This window comes from Ahaetulla prasina, chromosome 3 (assembly GCF_028640845.1).
Source record: "Ahaetulla prasina isolate Xishuangbanna chromosome 3, ASM2864084v1, whole genome shotgun sequence".
NCBI classification, from domain to species: Eukaryota; Metazoa; Chordata; class Lepidosauria; order Squamata; family Colubridae; genus Ahaetulla; species Ahaetulla prasina.
In genome coordinates this window covers 228,994,080-229,011,536 of record NC_080541.1, presented here as the reverse complement: position 1 = coordinate 229,011,536, position 17,457 = coordinate 228,994,080, and the positions used below count along the sequence as shown (strand labels likewise).

Here is a 17,457-nt window from a genome sequence, read left to right as displayed (position 1 = left end):
GGGCCGGAGGCCTGGTCGCCCGCGTCGCCTCCTTCAATCCCGGTGCCTCCCCCCCCGCCATGGGGCCTCTGCCTCGCCCCCGGCTCCTACGGCAACCTTCGGGCTTTCCTCCCTTCCCTCCGGGCTCCCGAGGCGCTAGGAGGGGAGCCACGGCAGCGGTGAGCTCGGAAACGAAGCGGGAAAACGGCGAGGAGGGTGGGGGGGAGAGAGGAGGCTACGCGCTCATCTACGCATGCGCGCTGCGTGAACGGCTCGGCGGGACATTTCGGGTGCCCGTGAATTGTGTGTGTTGGGGGGGGCGCCTTTCTAAGGCCTGTGTGTGTGTTTGTGAACAAGAGCTATGAAGCGGGTCTTTGGATGTTTTTATTTTCTGTTGGGGTCGGTTTACTTTGGCCTCTGGTGGGGTTCTGGATGTGGAGCATTTTGGCCTTCCTCTGGACCTGCCTTTCTCAGCCTTGGCTCCTTCAAGATGGCTGGACTTCAATTCCCAGAATTCCCAGAGCAGGAGAAGCCCCTCCCCCATCTCAAAGCATGCTGGCTGGTGGATTCTGGGAGTTGGAGTCCACCCATCTCAAAGCATGCTGGCTGGGAGATTCTGGAAATTGAAGTCCACCCATCTCAAAGCATGCTAGCTGGGGAATTCTGGGAGTTGAAGTCCACCCATCTCAAAGCAGGCTGGCTGGGGGATTCTGGGAGTTGGAGCCCACCCATCTCAAAGCATTCTGGCTGGGGGATTCTGGGAGTTGGAGCCCACCCATCTCAAAGCATTCTGGCTGGGGGATTATGGGAGTTGGAGTCCACCCATCTCAAAGCATTCTGGCTGGGGGATTATGGGAATTCAAGTCCATCCATCCAAAGCATGCCAGCTGGGGAATTCTGGGAATTGAAGTCCACCCATCTCAAAGCATGCTAGCTGGGGAATTCTGGGAGTTGAAGTCCACCCATCTCAAAGCAGGCTGGCTGGGGAATTCTGGGAGTTGAAGTCCATCCATCTTAAAGCATGCTGGCTGGAGGATTATGGGAGTTGAAGTCCACCCATCTCAAAGCATGCTGGCTGGGGGATTATGGGAGTTGAAGTCCATCCATCTTAAAGCATGCTGGCTGGAGGATTATGGGAGTTGAAGTCCACCCATCTCAAAGCATGCTGGCTAGGGAATTTTGGGAGTTGAGGTCCACCCATCTCAAAGTATGCTGGCTAGGGAATTCTGGGAATTGAAGTCTACCCATCTCAAAGCATGCCAGCTGGGGAATTCTGGGAATTGAAGTCCATCCATCTTAAAGCATGCTGGCTGGGGGGTTATGGGAGTTGGAGTCCACCCATCTTAAAGCATGCTGGCTGGGGGATTATGGGAGTTGGAGTCCACCCATCTTAAAGCATGCTGGCTGGGGGATTATGGGAGTTGGAGTCCACCCATCTTAAAGCATGCTGGCTGGGGGGTTATGGGAGTTGGAGTCCACCCATCTTAAAGCATGCTGGCTGGGGGATTATGGGAGTTGGAGTCCATAGTGGCCAAGGTTGAGGAAAGCTGCCCTGAATGGAGGGCACATCTCAGGGCTGGGATGCTTCAGGTTGCATCCAGCAGCATCAGGAAGGCCTCTTCTCTTCCTCTTGATCTGTGCAAAACGCCTTGCTTGGTCTCTTGAGGTCCTGGCAAAAAGAGGACAACTCTTCCATCTACGAAGACAAATGCCCCCCCCCCCAATTCCTTGTTTTTGCTGCCACAAAAGAAGAAGAGAAATGGGACTGTGGGGTTCTTTCTGCTTGGTGGTTTTCTTACAGACGCTTCATAACCCAACTAGAGAACACCATCAATGCTAGAAGTGAGGTGCGAGTGTGGAGAAGAGGAGGAGAAGGAAGAGAATGACTGTGGGGTCTTTGGTGCTCTCTGAGCTTGGTTGTTTTCTTGAAATTTCATGACCCAACTAGGTAACACCAGTACTATAAGGGAGTGGGACTTGCTTCCTGTTCTGTTCCCTTTCCAGCACTGAAGATGTTCCCTATTTGGGTCATAAACTGTCTGCAAAAATACAACCCAGCTCAGAGAGCCTCAAGAACCCCACAGTCCTCCCCTCCCCCCCCTCCCCCCCCACAAACCCCATACCCTTCTGGCACTAATAATGTTAACGAGTTGGATTGTGAAGCATCTACGAGAAAACAAGTTCAGAGAACAGCAAAGACCCCCCCACAGTCCTCCTCCTTCTCCTCTCCCTCTCTACAAACCTCACTCCCTTCTAACACTGATAGTGTTGCTTAGTTGGGTTACAAAACGCCCGCAAGAAAAGCACCAAGTTCAGAGAGCACCAAGGACCCCACAGTTCAACACTGAGCTACAAATATTCTCTTCTAACACAAACAGGACATTTAACTTCTTCTCCCCCCCGCAAAAAATGGCAATGTAGGAATCCGTAATACTTTCTCTCTCCCCGTATGACATCTTGAAGTTCCTGTTTCCTGAGCTAAAGACGACTTCTGTGCTTCTGATACCTTTTGTATGTGGCAGGTAGTCTAATGATGAAAAGTAGCTACGGATGCACAAGTGCCCACAAATGTTTCCATGGAACAGATTGTGTACATTTTGCAGCTGTTTGCCGTGAAGGAGATGTTATAAGATACAGAATACCGGTTGAGATTAATTCCTTTCACGATTAAGTTGGCCTTTTTCATTCATTCCACGTGCTTCTCTAGAGTAAATTGGATCGTATATATTCTCGGCTCAGTTTCCTGGGGTCAGCCAACACACAATTGGCTACTTTGTCATTTACTATGTCATGTAAACAAAACTTACGAATCTGCAAAAGGGATAGTACAGATAGTCCTTGACTTACAACACTTCAAAGTTACAACGGCACGGGAAAAAAGTGACTGAGGACCATTTTTCACGGTTACGAACTTTGTGACATCCCCATGATCACGTGAGCAAAATTCAGACGCTCATTAACTGACTCGTAGTTATGACGGTCATGGTCACGTGATCACATTATTCTTTTGCAACCTTCTGACAGGCAAAGCCAGCCGGGAAGCCAGAGTCACTGTACAACTGTGCCACTAACTCAGCGATTCACTTAACAACCCTGCCAAGAAAGGTGGTAAATTGGGGGCAAAGCTCACTTAACAAATGTCTCGCTTAGCAGCAGAAATGTGCTCAATTAGGGTCATAAGTCGAGGGCTACCTATATATACATTTACCACCTTTTAAATGAAGGAAGTATCCCTCCCGTTCGGTGGTAGCGGAAGCTATGAGGAAAATTACTGGAGCTCGGGGCTCACCTCTTTGAGGTTAGGTGACCTTGTCGTGTTTGACTTACTTGGACTGGGTGCAACTGAATGAAAACCTGCTGTGTTTGCTCACCAAATTCCTAAGCAGGTACACAAACATTGTGGGTTTCTGTGTGTTTACTACCTGCGTGCCTAGCTGTGAATTAGAATAAAGTTGAGCCAGTCCTCCGCCGTTCAATAAATACAGGCAGTCCTCGACGTGCAACAGTTCGCTTAGTTACCGTTCAAAATTACGACGTTATTGGACAAGAATGTCAAAACTTTTTTGAACACAAAATTACGACGGTGCTAAAAAAAATGACTTACAACCCCTTTTCACACTTACGACTGTTGCAGCATCCCCATAGTCATGTGATTTACCTTTGGATGCTTGGAGACTGACTCGCATTTATGACGGTTGCAGTGTCCTGGGGTCCTGTCATCCCCTTTTGTGACCTCAAGTCAGGAGCCAGATTCCCTTAACGGCAGTGTTACTAATTTAACAACTGCAGTGAATCGCTTAACAAATGTGGTGAGAGAAGTCGTAAAATGGGGCAAGACTCACCGAACAAATTTCTCACTTAGCAACATAAATTTGGGGCTCAATTGTGTTCGTAAATTGAGGACTACCTGTACTGCAGTTTTTGAAATGGAGCATATTTTACAGATTGTGGCTGTTCTCTTAAAGTAGAGCAGATGTGATTGTTCAGACAACAGAAAAGGGCATGTCCCATTGCAAGAAGTCCTCAATTTACGACCCTAACTGAGCCTAACATTCTAACCACTGCAGTACCGCGGTTCATAAAGTAGAATTCACTTAACAACCGGATTACTAAATTATGAGCCACGGTGGCGGAGTGGTTAGAATGCAGTAGGGCAGGCTCCTTCTGCTGACTGCCAGCTGACTGCAATTTGACAGTTCAAATCTCACCAGGCTCAAGGTTGACTCATCCTTCCGAGGTGGGTCAGATGAGGACCCCATATGCTGGGGGCCGTATGCTGACTCTGTAAACCGCTTAGAGGGCTCCGTCAAGCACTGTGAAGCGGCCTATAAGTCTCAGTGCTATCGCTATTAACAAATGCAGTGATTCCCTTAACAACTACGGTAAGAAAGGTCATGAAATGTGCCAACAACATTCCCTTAACAACCATCTCGCTTAGCAGTGGAAATGTTTGGGCTCATGGCCATGAGTCGAGGACTGCCCGTAGAAGATGGGTGCCCCTGTGTAGATTGTACATCATTTTTTTCTCCCCCTTTGCTCCTCGCAGGATGTCTACTGAGATATTTTTTTTTTTTTTGCAAAGTCTTGGTGGATGCAACTGGAGCAGTGAGATGCCCATGGGCAGCCATTCTCCTCGGTGTGGCCCTCCTCTGATGCCAGGCCTGCCATGACAGCGTTCTTCACCAGTGTTCCCAATTGGATTCAAGATGTCAAGCAGGAAGAAGAGGAGGAGGAGGTGGGCTGGAAACTAGTAGCCAGACCCAAAGCCCGAGAGAGCGAGTGCCCAGGGAAGTGCCAGTATGAGCTGTCCGAAGCCGCCTTCCCTGGCGTGGAGAAGTTGAGAGCCAGCCCGGAAGCGAGACCGTACTGCTGCCCTCAGCTGCACTGCGGCAAGGCTTTCGCCTCCAAGTACAAGCTCTACAGGTAAGGCCCTCCTTGCCATTGGTGGGGAGCTTAGGACTGGCCGGGCCCTGGGTTCAAATCCTCACCTGGTTTGGGGTGGGGAGTGAGGGAATGTCGGCAAGTAGGCTGAGCTGCCCAGAGTCAGCTTGCAGGGGAGATGGTTGGAATACAAAAATTTAACAGCAAAGCTGGCTGAGGGACTCTGGGAGTTGGAAGTCCACAAGTCTTAAAAGAGCCGAGTCTGCAGACCCCTGCTCTAGGTAGTCCTTGAGTTACGACTGCAATTGAATCCTGCAGTTCCGGTTGTACCAGGGTCACGATGTGACTGGGCCCGACCTTATGACCTTCGTTGTTTTTGCAGCGGTTGTTAAGCGAGTGTGGTGTCATTGAACAAATGCCCTAGTGGGGGAACACAGGTGGTCCTTGACCAACAACCGTTCGTTTAGTGACCGTTCAAAGTTACAGTGGCACTGGAAAAAGGGACTGAGGGCCGTTTTTTCACACTTACAACTTTTGTGACAGCCCCATGGTCACGGGACCAAAATTCAGACGCTTGGCACAGATTCACATTTACGACGGTCGCAGTGTCTCCAGGGTCACATGATTTCCTTTTGTGGCCATCTGATAAGCCAAGTAAATGAGCCAGATTCACTTAACAACCGTCTTACCGACTTATCAGCCGTGGTGATTCACTTAACAACTGCAGCAAGAAGGGTTGTAAAATGAGGCAACACTCACTTAACCAATGTCTCACTTAACAGCCTAGTTTTTGGACTCTGTTGTGGTTGTAAGTTAATGACCACCTATATTGGCAGGTAGGCTAAGCTGCCTGGAGCCAGCTTCCAGGTAGATTAAAATAAAATAAAAATAAGTTATGTTTCTTTAATAACTACAGGTGGTCCTTGAGTTATGACTGTGATTGAGTCCCACGGTTAAGATTGTAAGTCACGATGGTTGTAAAACGGGTCACCATGTGACTGGACCTGATTTTATGGCCTTTTTTTTTTTTGCAGCAGTCGTTAAGTGAATGTTGTGGTCACTGAGCAAATCCCGCAGTCATTAAGCAAATCCATTGTTCTGTAGGGACTGGTTTTTGGCCCAAAAGTTAAAATAAATGCCAGTTTTCCGCAAAATTGTCTTAAAATCGCGGTCATATCATGGGCCGCTTAGCGTCCCAAATGCAAGTCACCTTTGACCGCGAGGGAAGGTGATACCTTCACCACCAGATTGTAAATAGGTGGGAAGTCGGTTGTAACTTTGAAGAGCTGCCAAGCAGCCAGCCATAAATGGAGGACTGCCTTTAGTCGGTTAGAGCTTGCCGCCATCTGTTTTGGTTTGGCTGGTGGCAGCATTTGGTACTCCTACTTTGGGGGATTCTGGAGCAAGGGTCTCCAACCGTGGCAACTTTAAGACTTGTGGACTTCAACTCCCAGAGTTCCTCAGCCAGCTTTGCTTCAACTCTGGGAGTTGAAGTCCACAAGTCTGAAAGTTGCCAAGGTTGGAGACCCCTGCTTTGGAGCAACTTCAGAAAAGTAGTCACAGATTCCTGTCTCTTCTGTAGTACAGTATTCTTCTCCAAAATGTAAGCCCTTTTTTTGTTGTTGTTGTTGTTGGTCATCAATTAAGCCGTCACAAAACTAATTCTTGGGAAGTGTTAGAACATGGAAAGGGAATCTATGGGAACATTTTTCCATTGGATAATGCAAGTAGGAAGAAAGGCTGCCTATCACTGCTTGCTTTGAATGCATTTCTTTCTGACTTTCCTTTGGTTTCGCAACGGGTGTGTTTCCCAGCAGGGTTGCAGCTACTTTGAAGCTCAGCCTGCCCTAGTTTTATAGTCACTTGGTTGAGTTGGGCGGCTATAGAAAAGGAAGGAAGGAAGGAAGGGAGGGAGGAAGGAAGGAAGGAAGGAAGGAAGGATGTGTATAGTTAGGAGCAGAGCAATAAACTGCTGCAATCTGTTTCTTTTTGTGGGGTCCTTGGTGCTCTCTGAGCATGGTTGCTTTCTTGTACTGATAGACATTTCATGACCCAACTACATAACAACAACAGCTCTAGATCAGGGGTCTCCAACCTTCGTCCCTTTAAGACTTGTGGACTTCAGCTCCCAGAGTTCCTCAGCCAGCTTTGCTGGCTGAGGGACTCTGGGAGTTGAAGTCCACAAGTCTTAAAGGGACCAAGGTTGGAGACCCCTGATCTAGATGATGTCAGAGATCAAACTCCATTCCCTTCTAGCATTGATGATGTTACCTAGTTGGGTCATGAAATGTCTGCAAGAAAGCAGCCAGGTTCAGAGATCATTAAGGACCTCTTAGTCCTCTTCCTTCTCCTTTTCCTCCTCCTCTTCTTTCCCCCTCCCCCCTCCTCTTCCTCCTCCTCTTCTTTCTCTTTTTCCTCCTCCTCCTCCTCCTCTTTTTCATTTAGAACAGAATAGAGCTGGAAGGGACCTTGGAGGTCTTCTATCCAGCCCCCTGCTGTGGCAGGAGACCTTATTCCATTTCAGACAGGACCCCTCAGACTTTCTCCTCCTCCTCTTCTTCTTCCTTTTCCTTCCCCTCCCCCTCCTCCAACCTCTTCTTCCCCCTCCCCTTTTTTTTTAATTATATTTTTTTAATTTGATTTTAATACGAATAATTCATCCTTCATTAAACAGTGGGAACAAATAATTTGTGCAGTAACAATTAAGATTATTTAATATTTTGTCTATTCTTAATATTAGTACCTAACATACCTACTATTATAACAATCCTCTTCTTAGCTTATTTAACTTTATTCTACCCTCCCCTTCTTATTCTCCTCCTCTCCACTCTCAAAATATTCTCTCGTTTCTCTCCCCCCGAATAGGCACCTGGCCACCCACTCTGCCCAGAAGCCCCACCAATGCATGTACTGTGAGAAAATGTTCCACCGGAAGGACCACCTGCGCAACCACCTCCAGACCCACGACCCCAACAAAGAAGCCCTCCACTGCCCCGAGTGCGGCAAGAACTACAACACCAAGCTGGGCTACCGGCGCCACCTGGCCATGCACGCGGCAGCCAGTGGCGACCTCAGCTGCAAAGTCTGCCTGCAGATGTTCGAGAGCACCCAGGCGCTGCTGGAGCACCTCAAGGCCCACTCGCGCCGGCCCTCGGGCAGCGCCAAGGAGAAGAAGCACCCCTGCGACCACTGCGACCGGCGCTTCTACACCCGCAAGGACGTGCGGCGCCACCTGGTGGTGCACACGGGGCGGAAGGACTTCCTATGCCAGTACTGCGCCCAGCGGTTCGGCCGGAAGGACCACCTGACCAGGCACATGAAGAAGAGCCACTCGCAGGAGCTGCTCAAGATCAAGGCGGAACCCGTGGACATGCTGGGCCTGCTCAGCTGCAGCTCGGCCGTGGCCGTGAAGGAAGAGCTCAGCCCCGTCTTGTGCATGGCCTCCAGGGAGGTGATGAGCGGCAAGGGCTTCCCTGGCATGCTCCCCATGGGCATGTACGGGGCTCACATCCCGGCCATGCCCGGCTCAGGGATGCCCCCTTCGTTAGTCCCCAACCCTCTCCCGATGGGGATGAGCTACCCTCTGGAGCCCTCCTCCCCTCCCCAGCCTCCCCCAAAGTACCAGCTTGGATCTACCTCATACTTCCCCGACAAAATCCCCAAAGCGGAGATGGACAGCTGCCTGGCCGAGCTGCCCGGAGGCCTTTCGCTGATCGCCGGCGAGCCTGCCTCCTCCTCTTCCCCGCCTCAGCCCACCAGCCTGGAGGAGACGCTGCTCTCCAAGAGCCCAGCTCTCCTCTCCGAAGCCCTCTGTGCTGCTAACATGGATTTCTCCCACCTCCTGGGCTTCCTGCCCTTGAACCTCCCTCCCTGCACACCCCCCGTCTCCTCGGGGGGGCTGGTGATGGGTTATTCCCAGGGAGAGGCCCAGTCCCTCCTCGCCACTCTGCCGCCCCAGGAGCCCTCCTCGGGAACCGGGCCCTCGCTCGGCTTCGGGGCGCTGCATCCCTTGCCCTCCGTCTTCTCTCCGGGCTTGGGTGCCACCACTTTGCCACGTTTCCACCAAGCATTCCAGTGAGAAGAGCGCTGGGACGAAAGCAGAGCTTCTCCCGGCACGTGGAATCGGGGGTGGGGGGACGGGGGACGTCCGATGTGCTCGCCTTCGTTGTCTTTCCAGTAAAAGAAAACAAAAGGAAAAGGAAAAAAAAAGCTCGAGGGGAGGATTGGAACTGTGTACGCCCCAGTCCTGGACAGGGAAAGTAGGTTGCAGTGAATAGAATTTCAGGTATTCTCTTTTTTATTTTTTTTCCTTTCTTTTCTACGTCGTCGGTCATCAGGAACCTCACGGGAGTTTTCTCAGCCTTGCTCCCTGTCTCTCCGGAGGAGCTGAAGTCGAGGCCTGTTCCAGACGAAGGGCCCAACTCACCACCTGCAGTTTTGTGTCTCCCTCGGTCGGTGCGGCAGGAAATCCCCTTTTCTCTCCCCTCCTCTCCCCCCACCCGCAACTTCCCGCCTGTGCAAACTGAGGCGACTGCTCCCGTTTCCCCCACCGACCTATTCCTGCGGGATCACCTTTCCTTCTCCACCATTTCCCACTATTACGAATCAGGTAGTGCCCCAGACACCGTTCAGGGTCTCGGGCACAGCGACGGCACTGTTTACACCATGAAATCGGCCCGCTCCGGTTTCCACCTCACTACTACTAACTGACTTCTTCCATATCTTCCCCTGTGGGGAAATCAAACTGACTGGGAATAGCTTCAGCTTTTACCAATTTAGTTTAGCGCTCTGGATGGTTGGGGTTTTGCTTTGTTTTTTCTCTCTCCCAGATCTCTGGGCAGGTCAGAAGGATCCCTCTGTCCCGACAGGACAGGCTCGCTGTGATTTTCAGGGTGGTTTTTTTTTGTTTTTTGAGAGGGTTTCCCAAAAGATGTTAGGGTCTAGCAATAGCAGCCATCCCTCCGTGGTCTCTTCCTTAAAGACTTACTGATCAGGAGCGAGGCCCATCATCCTGTCCCCGTTTTCTTCTTACGTTTTTTTTTTGTCCTAAATCTCCTCGGGCCGTTCTGAGACAAGCAGGCTTATTGAGGGATGATGGCATTTGGGCTTTGGGGCTCAAGGAAGAGGCTTGCTTCAGCTTCTTTGCTGCCTTTAGGCCATTTCTGGGTGGTGAGGGTGTAAATCCCCTTTTCGCCAGCAGCACCCATGCCCGCTGAGCCCCACCGGCAACATGAGCACGCCAACCTTGCCGGAAGGAATTGTGGGGAAAAAGGGTGCGGCAGAGGTGAGACAGCCTTGCTTTCGGCCAATTCAGTGGCCGCCTTAGGGGGAGTCCAATAACCTTCTTTTGGGTGGATAAGCGGGGGGTGGAAACAACAGCCCCCCCCCCTATTTTCATATCCCTTTCCTTCCTGCAAGGTTGGTTCACCTCCTCTAAGCTCCAGAGCCCCAATTCTGTCTCCCTGCAAGGCGCCCAGCGCTGGCCTCGCACAGCCTCCCTAGTGTGAACTCAACGCAGAGCCAAAGTAAAATGAGGGTCGCGGGCCCTCCATCAAGAAAGCAAAGAGAAGCGGGGGGGGGCACAGAGATGCCCTCATGGCTGACCAGGGACCGTTCCTGGTGGGCTATCGTGCCTGCCTTAAGCAAGCGGTGGGCAATTTGGACGTGGTTGAAACGGCAGCACAGCCAAGTCCTCTCTATGCTCTTCCTGTAGTGCAGAGTTCCCCAAACTTTCTGGCTTTGCAGAACGGCAGGGAAGGGAGGGGATAGTTCCACACGAACAGCTGGTGTGTGTGCGCGCAGGTCCATTTGCACAAGCGGGGGTCACGCGCGCTCGCTGCTCGCGAAAATGAGGCGTGCGCACATACATGTTCACCCACTGCTCACACAAGTTGGAGGGTATGCAGGCCGGTAGCGGGCCGTGGCCTAGGGGTTGGGGGACCCCTGCCATACTGTCTGCCAGCTGTCTTGTTTCTCCTTTGTTCACTTGCAGGCCGCTTGGCACGTCCCATTCCTCTGGATTCAGAGACGGGTCGTGTTTGAAAGGCCAAGGCAGGCGCTTCGGCCTCTCCATGTGCCCAAAGCCTACGGAACATCCTTCGGAAAGGGTGGCAGGATTTGCCCCCCCCCCACCTTTAAGAGGCGAGCCCACATCCTGAGTTAAATACGGGAACTCCCATGACTCTCAAAGGTGTCGTGTCCCCATTCTCACCCTTCACTCTCACCCTCCCCAGCTGGGGGCTCTTGTCCAAGTTACAAGTTGGCCATCTCTGACTGACTTCCCCGAGTGAACTCTCTCTATTAAATGTCTATTACAGTGAATACCTCATGATACCCGGTCTCTGCTCTTCCCCTCTTGCCCCTCCAGGCCTGCTTTGGGGTGGGTCCGCCTCCATGCATTTCGGGGTATCCCCACAGGCCCCCTTCCTTTTTACCTCATACGCAGGGAGCGGAGCGACGGGGCCTGCCGTGGCTCTCCTACCTGCCTAGATATGTTAAGGTGATCTCTGCAATAATGCCTCCAATTGCATTTGCTGCTCTTTCTCGATGCCTGTGCATAGCAGATGCTTTTAAAAACCACCTGTTGGCTTCTTCCTTGTAATTCCAGATTGCTTTGAAAATCTAGCCTCCATCCCCATCGGCTCCGGTTCTTCGCTGCTTCATAAGGGAGATCCCTTCTGCCCTGGGCATAGTAGGCCTTCTACATTAGGTCTAGACAGCCTGCCTTTCTTGGAGCATGTTCTTCGTGATCTGTTTCATGTTTTGTATAAGACTTACCTCAGCAATCGCATGTGGCACTGAGTTCCACAGGCCCTGCTTCCTGGTCTTCGTTGTAAGACGTTGCCTTTCTGATTTTCAGCGTGTGCCTTGCACTGGAGGGTGCCTGGGCGTCTCCTGATGGTTTTCAGTATTTTTAAATACCTCGGTTGCAGTTCCTGTTACTCTTCTTTTCAGATATAGTTGCACATTTTCCTCTTATGCAATCCTCATATCCCTACCTCAAAACTTACGAGAAGAAGGAAAAAAAAAAAGCATATTCCACATTTCAGTTTCTTCAGGATGGCATTGGACTTTGACATAAAGCTATTTGCTGGCTTACTTTGCAACTTTGGGCACTTGCTGTCTCTTCTCTGGCCTGATCCAGCTCGATCGTTTTAGCGAACGTTACGCGCAAGAGCGTGTTCCAGATCCTAAACCTTCCTCTGCTGGGGTTGCTTGTTCCTTCGTTTCACTACCCAACCAAAGATAGAATAATTCAAAAAAAAAAAAGGCAGAGCATTCTTGTCTGTATCAAAAGACGACTCTTTCTCGTTAGGGAAAAAGAAGAAAATGGGTTTATTTCCACCCTAGATTCAACACTGAAGCCGAAACGGCAGCAGCGGTTTGGGTTTTATTGTATAGCAGTAAAAATGACATAAGTGGGGGAAAAAAATCATATGAGAAAAGGTGGGGAAGATCCAAGCGTCAATCATCTTTCTTACAAAAGAGCTGTAAGATCAAATATCCTTAAGTACTACTGATCTACTCTCTCTCCAATTCCAGGCAATAGTTTTCCAAAGATAGAGCGGCCCACAAATAGTTTTGGGTTGGTTTTTGCTTTTTTGGTTTTTGTGTGGCATGATGGGCAATGAAAAGGAAGCTTGTTTAGTCTTTTGATGAGGTGAAGGACCTAAAAGGGTCTTTATCCATGTAGCTACAGGTGTAGCCTTTTAAAGAATAGATGGTATAAAATTGTGCCTTTGCCAATCCAAGAAACGTGTTGTGGCTTGTATTTTGCTTAGAGCAGACCTCTGCGAGGGAAGAACTTCTGTTATCGAAAATAAAGTGGCTTTGTTTTTCAGTCGCGATGTTCGGGCGGGGTGGGGCGAGAACCAGAATGCGGGGAAAAGAGAATAATTTTCTCCATCATGGGGGGGAAAGACCGTTGCTGGCCTACCTAGGTGGCTCTCAGTTTTGAACCAAACTGCTCCCAGTTTGTGCGGGTGGGGGAGAGAAAGGAGCGAGGACTTCACAAATTTTCGCCCTGGAGTAAAATTAACCAGACTTTTAAGTCAATGTCCTGGTCAATTTCACTGCTGGCTAATGAGCACTTAAAAGGGAGAACTGAGCATCCCTGCCCTTGCCAGGGTTAGTTCTGCTGTAGAAGGGAGGGCAACTCTGATCTTCAGAGAATTCATTTGTATGTGACCTCAGACGTTTTGTGTCACAGGAAAAATCGGAGAGCTCTCACCTTGCCATTTGTGAATGTTTCCTTTCCAGGATGGCCCCGCGGGCCAAATCTAAGCACCCCGTGGGCTGGATCCAGGCCCTGAACCTTGAGTTTGACACCCCTGGTCTAAACCATAAAGTGGGGGAAATTCTGTTTAAACTTTGTGTTTGTTGGCAACCAACTGGCCTTTAATTAATTGTGCTTTCCAAATAGCCATTTCTTTAAAAAAATCCTTAAACTACATCCTTGCATTTGCTCCTAATTTTAGTTTGCGAAAACCTCTCGTATTCCTTTTAAGTAGGATTTGTTTGCCTCGCCTATGTTTTATTGCCATTGATCTATTTGCCCAGGATGGCCGTTTTCTTCTCCTCTTCCTCCTGAAGAAGAAAGCACTTTCATTTCCCCCAATCTCCTCGAATTTACAACGGATAGCTCACCAAGGGGTAATCCTGGCCGTGTCCTGGAAGATTTGATAGGATCAGACCTTTGGGATAAGGCCTCTGGGTTGGCAGATGCCAGCTGCACAAAAGCTGATAACAGAAAGGCGATTTTAAGGCATCGTCAAGGACGGGAGCAGTCAGCCATGGCAACTTTGCCACTTGTGGACTCCCAACTCTCAGAATTCCTGAGCCAGTGGCCCACAAAACCTATTTTGGGTTGTGGTTTTTTTGTTTTTTTTTGTGGCATGATGGGAAAAGGAAAGGAAGCTTGCTTAGTCTTTTGGAGTCTTAAAAGAGTCTTCAAGTAGCTGCAGGTGTAGCCTTTGAAAGTATAGAGAGTATAAATTTGTGCCTCACCCATCCAAGAAAGTGTTGTATTTTTCCTTAGTCTTCTGCAAGGGAAGACCTGGCTGGCTCAGGAATTCTGGGAGTTGAAGTCCACAGGTCGTAAAGTTGCCATAGTTGATCACCCTGGCCAAGGGGAGTTAGCGTAAGGGGGCTTTTGGGTTGCCTTTTTCCTACTTGGTAATCTCATCTCCTGCTTTCTGCCTTTCAACCTTTTTATTAAGGAGAGTTGCTACCATGTGGTGGCCCAGCGGTCAGAATGCAGCATTGCAGGCTGACTCTGCCGACTGCCAGCAAGTTCAATTCTCACCGGCTCAAGGTTGACTCAGCCCTTCCCTCCTTCCGAGGTGGGTCAAACGAGGACCCAGATTGTTTGGGGGCAAGAGGCTGAGTCTGTAAACCGCTTAGAGGGGGCTGGGAAGCGGTATAGAAGTTTTAAGTGCTAGTGCTATTTTGCACTCTCGGTACCAGGTTTAGCTTGTGTCTCTGGTGTTATTTTTTGCCCCAATTTTTTTTGTTTTCGCTGGCTTTGCTGTACCAACCTCTTTCATTTGTGAAGCTAAATCACAGGACATTTGAAGCTTTTCGTTCAGAGTCCTTTCTTCCTTTTGGCTTAGCAGCAAGCGGAGTGACCGAGTGGCCATTGGGCTGCTTCCGATAGGATTTCTTTCCAGTGTATATATTAAATTCTAACCCATTTTTTTTGTATCTTTTCTTCAGCTGGCTAAAATTTTGCAATTTTGGCTGTTGTTTTTTCCCCCCTCCAAAGAGAGCAAATTATTCAGGATTATGGAAAAAAAACCTCCCGGGTGTGTCTCTTCCCCACCGTATTTTCATCCTTCCCTGCTGTAATTCAGAATATGCCTTGGATTCAGGGAGTTGCTCATCCTAGGAAAAAACTTCCTAAATTCTTCCCTCACCGCTAGTGGGATTAATTTGAATCCCCCCCCCCCCCACAAGAAAGAGGCCCTGCGTAGCCCTAATGCTTTTGGAGTGATCAGTGGGAATCAGTAACTTAAACGGAAAATATCCCCACAAAGGGGGAAGTGTTTTAAGTGAACTCTGTAATAAGAGACCAACTTCCTCTGTTATTTGTCCTCCGTACTTATTTTATTTCACACACAGACACACACACACACACACACACACTGGTCATTCTGCTTTCTTTGAAGACTTTCTGCATTTTAATAGTATTGTGAATATTGAATTTATTTTGGATGACGGACCCCATTGCCCCCTTCTGGCAGTTAAGAATCCTGAAAAATAACCCAAGTTTTCTGCCTGTGTGATAAGACTCACAGCTGGTCCATGAACCGATTCCGAACGCTCCCTCTCCCGTTGGCACGTCCCGTGTGAACGAATCCACGTTTCCCACCATGATTTACGTAATTTCCTACTTTGGGACTTCCTCCCAAGATGCCAAGCCAAAACTGGGTCGGAACGGGGCAACTTGGTGCAGCCAATTCACTGAGGCCAACTCAGCGCAGCTAATTTGTGAGATAATAACTCATTGCAGGACAATTCAACCATTTTTCAGTATTTAAAATAATTTAACATGTTTTAATTTTTGTCGTTCACATTTCATTTTGTCCCGCCTTTTGCATCCTCCCTTTAATGGTTCTATTCCACCAATTTCTCCAATGTTAAGTGTAACTCATGACCCACGGCGAGTTAGTTGCACTGAGTTATCCTAGACCCGAATGGGTTCTTCTCCCAGCTTTGCAGTCATCCAAAAATAAGGTACATATATTCTTCCCCCTTTTAAAAAAGACAAATTGAAAAATCAATTTTCTGCCTCAGTTTGTGGTTGGTTCTCAAATTCCATCATGTCAATTTTCTGAGAGTTGTGTGGTTTGGGTTAAAAGAAAGAAAAAAACCCCGATGTGTGTTAAATGAAAAATATATTTTTTTGGTAAGCAGGGGTGGGACAGCCTATCTTGAGGATCAAACAGCTGGCCTCTGGTATTCCTCTGCCGATTTTTTATGATGCTGTATCATAGGTCCTACCTGTACAAGAGAGGGCACCTGTCAGGACAGGTGTTCTCAACTTGATTTTAAGAAGAACTAGGAATTCAGTCCTTTGGGTCAGGGGTCTCCAACTTTGGTCCCTTTAAGACTTGTGGACTTCAACTCCCAGAGTTCCTCAGCCAGCAAAGCTGGGAGTTGAAGTCCACAAGTCTTAAAGGGACCAAGGTTGGAGACCCCTGCTTTGAGTCACTCTGTGATGTTTGGCCACTTGGAGATGGGTGGACTTCAACCCCCAGAATTCTGGGAGTTGAAGTCCATCCATCTTCAGGTGGCCCAGATTGAGAAACAATGGCTTACATAGCTGGCTTTATTGTGTAGAGGAATTGTGTGTGTGTGTTTCTTTTTAATCAGAGTCCACCCACCCTCCGTCCCTCCTGCCCGACATGGAACTCCTTACCCAACCGAGCACTTTTTCCTCTAAACACAGCAAATGACCTCTTTTTATCTGTATTGCTGGACTTTTTTTTTTTTCCCCCAAGTCCCGGTTTTGAAAAAAAAAAAAAAGATTTTGAAGTGCCATTAGGAAACATAACAGCTCATCATTGTTCAGTTTGGTTTTTCTTTTCTTCTCTTTTTTTGTCTTACAGAATTAAGTTTTAAAATGAAAGAGGGTGTCTTTGTTATTGTTTTTTAAATGAAATTGCTTATTAAAACGTTTGAAGTATGATGCCTTATGTGGGTTTTTTTTTCCCCTGGAGTCTGTCAGTTCAAGACATTGCTTAGCTGCATTTAGCATCCACCAATACGGTGTTGTGTCTGCACCCCCCGAGCCGGGCCCCCTGCCAGAAAGTGACTTGGAAAGTGGGCCATCGGGACTTACCTGGGACTTACCTGGGAGCACCGGCTTCCCTGGCTCAGCTCCAGGAGCCAGAGGCAGGCCAGGTGGAGGAGATAACGAGGCCTCCGTCCCCTGACTCTTCCCCCCCCAGGCCACACCTCCAGACCCAGCTGATGGCAATCAGGCCTGGCTGGACCCTAGGTTTCGTAGGCAGGAGAGGCGAGAACAACAGAAGCAGGGGTGGGGCAGGCCTAGGAAGTGCTGAGTCATGGAGCCACACTCCATAGGATATAAAAGCAGCAAGGGCTGCTATACCACTTTGTGGCGAGCAAATCAGCTGCTTATAGGGAGAGAACTAGAGCTGAAGTCCTGTTTGTTCCTGGTTTCCCGGTTGACTCATCGGCATCAAGGGAGATAACAGAGACACTTGGCAGACACTCGCTAGTTTGCTGCCAGAGCTGATAGTTGCTGGCTAATTAAGCCATCGCTCGGACTGAGGCGAGGGGGACAGGTGGCTCCTATTTAGCTGGTTGTTCACTAAGACTCCAAGGTCCCTCACACAGTTCCTGCTACGAAGCCTGGTTTCACCGAGTCTTTATGTGCACTTTTCGTTTGGTCATCACGATATAAAAAAAAAAAGATGTTGAGACTCTGGAAACAGTGCAGAGAAGAGCAATTAAGGTGATCAAAGGCCTGGAGACTAAAACACACAACCGGTTGTAGGAATTCAGTATGTCTTGTTTAATGAAAAGAAGGATTGGGGGGACATGATAGCAGTCTTCCAATATCTCAGGGGC

The 17,457-nt window shown here is 49.1% G+C and overlaps 1 protein-coding gene across 2 annotated transcripts; it reads left to right on the top strand.

Moving 5' to 3' along the window:
- Window positions 1–18: 18 nt before the first annotated feature.
- Window positions 19–16,045, top strand: PLAGL2 (PLAG1 like zinc finger 2). Of its 2 annotated transcripts, none has more exons than XM_058175958.1 (3): window positions 19–158; window positions 4,562–4,902; window positions 7,726–16,045. In XM_058175958.1, exons 2-3 carry the CDS (start codon window positions 4,646–4,648, stop codon window positions 8,936–8,938), a joined length of 1,470 nt encoding a protein of 489 aa, XP_058031941.1. In that variant the 5' UTR covers window positions 19–158; window positions 4,562–4,645; the 3' UTR covers window positions 8,939–16,045. The 2 variants fall into 2 exon arrangements, with proteins under 2 accessions (XP_058031941.1, XP_058031940.1); XM_058175957.1 differs by having other exon boundaries at window positions 21–158; window positions 4,526–4,902.
- The last annotated feature ends 1,412 nt before the right edge of the window (window positions 16,046–17,457 follow it).

What these genes read in the sequence shown, in the direction of transcription:
- PLAGL2 (XM_058175958.1), top strand. Translation starts at nt 4,646, where the DNA reads ATGACAGCGTTCTTCACCAGTGTTCCCAATTGGATTCAAGATGTCAAG. An exon ending in TCCAAGTACAAGCTCTACAG is followed by an intron (nt 4,903 to 7,725) that starts GTAAGGCCCTCC and finishes CCCCCCGAATAG; the next exon opens with GCACCTGGCCACCCACTCTG.